Source organism: Anarrhichthys ocellatus, unplaced genomic scaffold, assembly GCF_004355925.1.
Source record: "Anarrhichthys ocellatus isolate YVR2014 unplaced genomic scaffold, GSC_Weel_1.0 scaffold112, whole genome shotgun sequence".
Classification (NCBI taxonomy): Eukaryota; Metazoa; Chordata; class Actinopteri; order Perciformes; family Anarhichadidae; genus Anarrhichthys; species Anarrhichthys ocellatus.
The window spans coordinates 837,443-846,114 of NW_022280142.1; the positions used below are offsets into that span (position 1 = coordinate 837,443).

Genomic DNA, 8,672 nt, shown 5'->3' on the forward strand with positions numbered 1-8,672 from the left:
GTGTGTGTGTGTGTGTGTGTGTGTGTGTGTGTGTGTGTGTGTGTGTGCTCATGCTGACCCATTGCCATGATTTCCATCAGATCCTCCGCAAAGAGAGGAGGGGGGCGGAGCTCGACTACATCAAGATGTTTGGAGTGGAGTGGCTGAAGGCGGGTGGGAGGAGTCAGCCCAGCGCCCAGTTCATCAGTCAGCACCCTCGTTACCTGAGCCTCATCGACAGTAAGTCCCAGCAGATGATTTAAAGGAGCAGTCAGTAAGAATGTGATTCTGGACTGACATCTAGAGGCAGCTGTAGGAAACTACAGCAAACACGGTTTCTCCTCCGTGACCCTCAGTGGTTTCTGGGAAATTCAACACTGTTCACATGCTGCATGTCATGACATGGATCAGTCTACAGCAACAAAACACACATTACATTATGGTACATTACAGTTCAATTGGGATTATTCCCAGCTTATTTACAGTATGACCAATAAGGTAGCAGATACTTTATGGCTGTACTTAATGTTTTTTAGTGTATTTTCCTTATTAAAGATGGAAATGGAAATAAAGATGGAAAATATTAGCGGATGGAAAATCGCAGACAAAATCAATAAAAAATTAAATATATCTTTAAAGTTACTCTGTGAAGAAATATTTCTCGTTTTTGACAATCATTACTTCTGTTCTACCAGAACACAATTAACTGATTGTTAAATTCCTTTTACATAAATAAAGTTTGTTGTTATTATCATTATTATTTAGATTTCTCCTCCTATGACCTGAAGTGATGATGATAATGATGAAGATCATCATGTGTTTCAGAGTATGGCGCTCCAGAGGAAGGCGAGCTGAAGAAGCCGAAGCCGTTTGCCCTGAAAAATCAGCTGTTGAGTTAGTCCCGCCTTCTTCTGCTCTCTGATTGGCTGATATAACCACTAAAGGATATTTGATATTGACTGAACACTGATCTCGTCCTCGTCTCTCCTCACCAGAGATCACGTTTGTGTTTCCTGATCATGCGGACCGGAAGCCGATTGAGAAGAAAGTTCTAGGTAATAGAAGTCAAGAGAGTCTCTTAGCTTGTATAACACTTTAAATGAACTGAGCGGATGTTTCCAAATCAAACTGAAATATGAAATAAGGTCCAGTTGAGTTGAACAGTGTGTGGTCTGTTCCGCAGCCTCCATGGTTGTTCAGAAGGTGAAGGGACTCCTCTACAGACTTCTGAAGGTTCCTGCAGCAGATCTGAAGCTCACCTACACCAGCCCCAAGGTACAACATACACTTTAATGCCATTAACTGTGGGTGGGACAGTGTTCATTTCATGTCCTAGAAAACCATTGAAGTCTGTGAATATTCAATATTCTGCACCGGAAAACGTAAAGGTCACAGAGCGTCTGTTGCTGAGACTTTTCTTTCATCCTTTTCTTTGTAGATGTTGGGGACAGAGTTTGAGATCGACAGTGACCTGAAGACTCTACAGTTCTACTCCATAGAGGACGGAGACCAGGTGTTGGTCCGCTGGTCCTGACCCTGCAGAGGTGAGGAAGCGACCCCGTTCTCACGGAACAGACACTTTGAGGACGGAACTGAACTGCACTTGCTTCTATGCGAGACTGAGATCCAGAGACGACACACTGAGAGACGGATTAACGTCCCAATGACGCTCATTCTGGATCCGTTTCCAAAATGTAACCGCACCTGAAACAACTCCCCTCTCAGGTTCATGCATGGCAACCTTTCTCCTTGTTCTTCCTGCAGGACTTCATTCAGAATCACCATATCATCTAAAGTGAAATGTACACGCGCACTAACAAATTCAAGGATGTAATAAATAAACACTTTATTTGCAAATGTCTACTTTTTTCATTGATTTAAATGGCATCAGTTAGACTCAACAGTTTGAGTATGAGGATTCCCATAGAGCTGTATAATCCTCATAGTATAGTATGTCATAGTACTACACTATGACTGTTGTATGACATGCTATCCTGTCATGAAAAAGTCAGTATAGAATGTTTAAAAAAAATGAGTAGTACGTCAAAACAGTCATAGTATAGCATGTCATATAAAAGTCATAGTATAGTATAATGTGATAAAGTAGCACATCCCAGATTTTAAAAACAAGGGAGACAAAATACTAGCTAATACTATTTAACTTGTTCACTTAGCTGACATCACATCATTTAAGCGTTTCTGCACGGGGCCTTCAGAGCATTTGAAGTTTACAGATTCAGTTCAGTAGTATACAGAGGACAGCGTTGACACACAGCTGGCAGTTGGATGCATTTATTTGGGAACCGATCTCTCTCCCCATGGCTCTAGATACGGCGAACAATCGCTGGCATTTATTTAAATCTGATCCAAATCCCATTGCATAGAGTAAAACACTTTCTGCCCATCAGATGGGTCACTTTTAAGGCCATACACTAGATGGCAATAAGGGGACACAGAGTTATAGTATAGTATGTCACAAAAGTCATAGTACTGTAAGTTATCAAATTTCAGAAAAGTCATAGTAAAGTATGCCATAAAAAAGTAAAGACTGAGGTAACAAATCAAGTGAGAAGTAGTCATTTCCTCAGACTTCTTTTGGCAACCAGAGGAGTCGCCCCCTGCTGGCCATGTGAGAGAATGCACGTTTAAGACACTTTCACATCGTCTTTTAGGTCATAGTACGCCAAAAAATGTCATGAAATAAAGTCTTAGTTATATGTTGAAATAAAGCCATAACAGTATGTCTTAAAAAGTCATGTTGGATTGAGGGAGAATGAAGAGTTTTCCTCATCACTTAGAGATTAAAGGAAACACAACTCACCAGGCTGATTGTGTATATTTAAAGAGGTTTTATTGAGGCTGTACAGGCTGTTAATGTTCCCTCTTTGGCTGTGGGTCAGGACACACTGACCCGTTTCATCCCTGATGTTACAATGATTCTGCATTAGGAATAGATATCCGCTGATCGGTAACGGTAAATGTCAACGATATGTTTGCTTTGTCACTTCAAAACAGAACCTCCATTAACGAGTTTAATCAAATTGAGATTTCATTTTCTATTTGTGTAGAAATAGTCTGACAGATATCCAAATCAAAAAACATTTACATGTTTGAAAATGTATAATTGCCGCCAAAAGGAAAAACAAATATTCAGTGAACTACAATGAGCATCATCAAAGTAAGATTTCATTTCATTTCATTTTAAGGCCATTTTCACAATGAAATTGCTGATAAACAATTTGACTGATGAATGGTTTGAATCCTTTCATTTTAATATTGGCAGGTAACTTTGAGGACTCTTTAAAGCACAACAGTTTGCGTTGTTTCTTTATTTTATTTTAGATGAAAACAGACTTCAGTGACTGGAACTGAATCGTCACTTCATTATAAAAACGAAGGTTACATGAGAAGTACAAACTACTTGCTCTCTAGGCACGACCTGCATTAACCTTCACAGTAATCATCATCAGGTAGATCTCAGGCAACATCAGCACCAATACAATCATCAGAGAATGTCATCTGCACACCAGGTAGTTATTTACAAGTTCATATAAAAAAAATACACTGAGTTGTAGCACAAACAATACAACAAATATTGTAACTCTTAACACCGCCTCAGGATCATAGTGGTGATATTTTGTGGTCCGACTTCCAAAATGGTGAGCATACAGTTGGGGGGGACAGTCTCATTTTAACATATAGTATTGATAAAATAAAGAATAATTTCAGAGTTTTATTTTACAATCAATAACTCGGCTCTTATTTAGCTTCATCAACCTCTGTAGATTAATGTGTAATAAAGTGATTAACAGACAAACAGGAAGAAAATGCTTCTGATCTATTTTCTTAAATAGTTGGCTATTTCGTTGGGTTTTCAGTCAGGAAATCTTTGTCAATAAGAGACTTTTGCAGTCTTTAAAAAAAAAAACAACAACCCAAAACTGACAATATCCCGTAGAATTCATCGAGAAGTCAGCGTACAATTCTTGTTAATATGTTGAAACTAGGAGAAGTTTTAATGGAGTACACGTTAAGTTACACCAGGTAATCTCAGTCCCTTTAATTGGCTGTTAGCAGGACGTCGTCTACATTTGTGATCAAATCTGGAGAACAGTTCATTGTAATTGAACGGAAACTTTAGGCTCAAAAAGTCTTGGATGAATTCCCTTAAAATCAGTCTTTCGGTACTGGCCACACCCATTTTTGTAGTTTCTTCCTAGAAATTTCATCCAGTCTTTACTAAATGTGGTTCAAAATATATTTGGATTAACCCCAAAATGTTGCTTTTGTTTTGCGATACTTTATACCGTTTTCCTGGCAAATGAGCCACGACTAAAAGAATATGGTCAAACTGCTGTGACACTTAAATACAGTTGAGCAGTTAAATTTATGCATACCATTTCCTATTGCCTGTATTGATTAGTCTGTATGTGGCGTTACAGCAACAAGAATTGCTTATGATTCAGATTTGAAGTTTGGGAAACTGTCAGAAGAAGCTCCCGATGGCTGTCCAGGAATAACTTCTGATGCTTTTTGTAAGGCGAGTGTTGAGGTTTTTAAACCTTTTAAAAGGTTGTTTTTTTTTTTATTTCAAGGCCCTTAGGAACCTTTCTCTCAAGTATTTTGATCATTGCAGAACATTTGAGAATTATATCCGATTGTTTTACGCAGTTCTCTTTCAGAACACATCTATAAGAAATCAATAAGGAGTTTCACTTTTAAAATACATAAAAACACAACGTGAAGTTCATCGTTAGATACTTTTTCAAATGATTATCAACTGCTCGGTCAATGTGTTTTAAGTTCACCTTCTGGCTATTTAATAAGATCCCTGTATTCTAGATTTAGTGTCACTTTCTTCTGATTTTGGAGAGAAACTTAAACCAGGAGTCAGATTACAAACACGCTGCACAAACAAGATCAGAAACTATGAATCTGAATTCAGTTACAGGAAGAAAAGTTAAACGATCTTACCTGCAGTGTGACATCATAAATACAGTGAGGTCTGAACAGCTCTCAACGGCCAGAAACACATAACACTCTAAGAGGATTGTAGGAATGTTCAATTCAAGTAAGAAAATGTAGAAAACACCAGATTGTTTTAAGTGTGTTTTGTGTTTTTTCCCCTCGTGGCAGCAGCAGCAGCAGCAGCAGTGTTGTTGTTGTCGCTCTGCAGACCTCACAGGTTCCTCTCGACACATCGGCCGTCATCGGCGTCCGGGCAGCGGCAGGTGAAGCCGCCGAGCCGCGGCAGACACAGGTGAGAACAGCCGCCGTTGTTGGAGCAGTAGTTGTAGGCTAACGGGGAAGAGAAAGGGACAATGTTAGGGAGCCTATAAACTATAATTACAACAACATAAAACCATTTTATTTTTGTGATTTTCAATGACAATATTTTTGGTCAGTTTGCAAAAAAATTCACTTTAGATGAAAAAAAATAGGGTAGCGTAAAAAATAAATTTCATTAAAAACAATTGCATAAAAAAAAATAGTTTGTCATCCAAAAACAGAATGCAAAAAAATGAAATACTAAATATTTTGAAGTGGTACATTTTTCAGTGGCCATACAACGTTTTCCATTTCAAGCGTTTCAATGCTGAAGTTAACCCTAACCCTGATGGATGAATCATCGATCATGAAAGTAGTTATTAGCTGCAGCTAGCAGGTTCACGTGATACCTGTGAGGCAGCTTGACTGCATTAAAAGTCAGTAGAAAGCTGCTGTAGATACCTCTGGCATGGTTCCTACAGTTCAGTGTCAGATTTCTCCAATGCTTCCAACATTTTCACAATAAAATAAATAAATGTTCTACTAATCATATCATTTAGCTCCTCCGTGGAGAGATGGACTCATCAGAGCTCGTTGAAAGAAAAACCCGGACCAGTGAGTCGATTTCTGGGCTGGAAACAGTTCAACGGCAGCTTCTAGACTTCACCAAACATCCCAAACTCTGGAGAGTTTCATCTGAAACTAAAGCCTCCTTTCCCTTTTCTCAAAACGGCCCATGAGTGAAAACGCCCCTCGTTTAATGCTGTACATTAAACGTCTTTGTTAACAGATTGGACCACCGGTGACGCACACTGTGAAAACACTACAGTGATCTCGAAAAAAAACATGTTGCCAAGTAAAACAGGAATGTTTCGTGAGCCTGCAGCTTTAGGAAGTGGATGAACCGTTCATCATTGGCGGCTGAAACCCGCCAGTGTTGCAGAGAGACCCAGCAGGTGGACGGTGAAGCCGTTTCTCATCACTGTATAGTTGGGGGGGCTCGGAGCCAGCTGTGAGTCTCCATATCCACAGCTGGCATCCCCCTGAGGTCACTTCACCCAGTGTTCCCACGCTTATATCCATCCATGTTACTCTGTGCATCTGGAATCAGTTAGCACGGTCCCTGTACTGCTCTGATCCCAGACTCACAGGGTGACTCTCCATTCATGATTCTCCCATGATAGATACAGATGACTCCTTTTATTGGGCAGCTAGCCCGGCTCTGTTTAAAATTTGGCGAGCAACTACCGACGCCGTTAAAGCTCACTCGATGTTCGCATTGCTCTCTGGCTTTCACGGGTGGGACGGTGCTGTACGCATGCCGGTGCACGAATGCACCCGCCTACGTGCAAAAACATGCCATCGGTACATTTCAATTCATACAGAGATTATTTAGCCTGGGAACACAAAGAAACAATACATTCACTGTTGCAATCCCTCTTTAAATCACTCTCCAAGGAGAAGCAGTAAAAACACCAACGCACAGCGGTTTGTGTTACTGTGTTAAACAGAGCAGAACAAGGCTGCGTCACATGACGATTACGAACACACAGCCTCAAATGTTGGTCTCATGGAAAATACGGCAAGATAACTTTTACACCAGCTTCTCTAAACACAACGCTCGCTGCACAGTAAAACATTCAGAGGCGACGTCGCGATGCAGCTACACATGAAACTTTTAACACCCTACAAATATAGGATTCATCATCACTCGAAAGACGACGTACAGTGTGCAACCAGGCCACCTCCGGTCCCGCCGAGTGAAGCCGATGCCGAAGTGTCTTAAAACTTGCATTCTCTCTACTGACCAGCAGGGGGCGACTCCTCTGGTTGTATAGAAGTCTATGAGAAAATGACTCTACTTCTCTCTTGATTTATTACCTCAGTAAACATTGTAAACATGAGTTTATGGTCTCAATCTCTAGTTTCAAGTCTTCTTAAATACAGCATGATGTTCATTTAGTAAATGATGATCCATTTCGAGTCAAATAGACCATAAAGCAGGGTATGCAAGTAAAGGCCGTATTCCAAGATGGCGGCGGCCAAATCGCCGAACTCAAGGCTTCAAAACGGCCGTCCACAAACCAACGGGTGGCGTCACGATGACTACGTCCACTTCTTATATACAGTCTGTGTGTGCAACATGCGCCTCCCACACATGGATGGCCACAGCAGGAAATTGTTAGGCGCAAATAAACACACTATTAGCATAGCTTCAGGAACCCAAATATACAGGAAAATATATATTTATACAGTTAAAAAACAGTGGCACCACAAATGAGGACATTTCAGAGCTCCTCTTTCTCAAATGAGGACCTTCAGGGGAGCTCGTGTCTCTTTCAGGGGAGCCGAACTCCACGTAGATCCCTTTATTTTGACCCCTGAGCTCACAGAATAAAGGCCTGGTCACACCAGAAGGTGTCACAGTGGAGTTCATCCTTGCAAAACAGGTGGTGCTAGAAACTTAGCGACGTAGTGATCACTCACAGGGCTGAGTCACTGTCATTGTAGCGAGATTTCTGCGCTAGCTCGGTCGCTAACGGGACAAAAAGTTCCTCCACGGAGACCAAAACTACAACAAGCGCTCACTGAGTAATTATCAACAGATGCTAGTCTGAGCACAGAAAAACTAGCACTACCAGGCTCTTGCCACATGTCCTATGATTGCTTATGTCGTTCTTGATTTCCTTGATTACAGGACTGACTAATCTGTAGCTTGTAAGTGAAACGTAGCAGTACCTTGTGGACACTGTGTCGGTGTCGTGGTGATGCCGTACAGCCGAGAGCGTTTCTGTGGCAGAAACTCTTCCGTCTCCTTCTCTGACTGACGGTCCACAGCGACCACCGCCTCCCTGAAAAATAACCACCAAAACATTCACCAGAGACCACACACAGAGATGTTTGATCGTCAGATTAACACGGCTGTTAAACACACTTTTATGTGACAGTTCCAGTCAAACAACGGAGCTCAAAATAGCAGCATTTACAACAGTAATGTTTATTTAAAATCCACTCAGACTGTCAGCCTGACCGCTATTATTTGACTAAATCCTGCGAATGACGATGATGTGTTCCAGTGTGTTGAAAAAGACAAATGCCAGCTGAGGGTTTATAGATGACCACTTTGTTCCTGGAGCATAATCTGCTCGTAAACGAGAGTGTTACCTCCTCCAGTCGGTGTAGTAAAGGTTCCTTCCAAAGGAGACGAGAGCGAAGGGATACTGGATCCCTTCAACGATCTGCCTCCTCAGCCTGCGATGAGGATCTATACACTCCACCTTATGAGTTCCTGCAGACCGATCCATCAATCAATGAATCTGGACTAACAGCATTAACATGGTGATGGATCAGAGGGGGGGGGGGGGGGGGGGGGGGTGTGTAGATCCTCATCGCAGGCTGAGGAGGCAGATCGTTGAAGGGATCCA

At 41.4% G+C, this 8,672-nt stretch overlaps 2 protein-coding genes across 2 annotated transcripts in view; one reads left to right on the forward strand and one right to left on the reverse strand.

The window, feature by feature from the left end:
* Nucleotides 1-1,838, forward strand: part of tbce (tubulin folding cofactor E) — a 6,941-nt gene extending 5,103 nt beyond the window's left edge. The window contains exons 12-16 of the mRNA XM_031876592.1: nucleotides 81-219; nucleotides 805-873; nucleotides 975-1,034; nucleotides 1,163-1,254; nucleotides 1,418-1,838. Of these exons, the coding sequence (XP_031732452.1) occupies nucleotides 81-219; nucleotides 805-873; nucleotides 975-1,034; nucleotides 1,163-1,254; nucleotides 1,418-1,513 (456 nt within the window). The 3' untranslated portion in view covers nucleotides 1,514-1,838. The remainder of the gene's footprint in view (nucleotides 1-80; nucleotides 220-804; nucleotides 874-974; nucleotides 1,035-1,162; nucleotides 1,255-1,417) is intronic.
* A 913-nt stretch (nucleotides 1,839-2,751) lies between these two features.
* The window catches only part of LOC116399456 (nidogen-1-like), a 27,016-nt gene continuing 21,095 nt past the window's right edge, over nucleotides 2,752-8,672 (reverse strand). The window contains exons 18-20 of the mRNA XM_031876635.1: nucleotides 8,413-8,536; nucleotides 7,987-8,099; nucleotides 2,752-5,277 (exon numbers count right to left, since the gene is read on the reverse strand). Coding sequence (XP_031732495.1) covers nucleotides 5,159-5,277; nucleotides 7,987-8,099; nucleotides 8,413-8,536 — 356 coding nt within the window. The 3' untranslated portion in view covers nucleotides 2,752-5,158. The remainder of the gene's footprint in view (nucleotides 5,278-7,986; nucleotides 8,100-8,412; nucleotides 8,537-8,672) is intronic.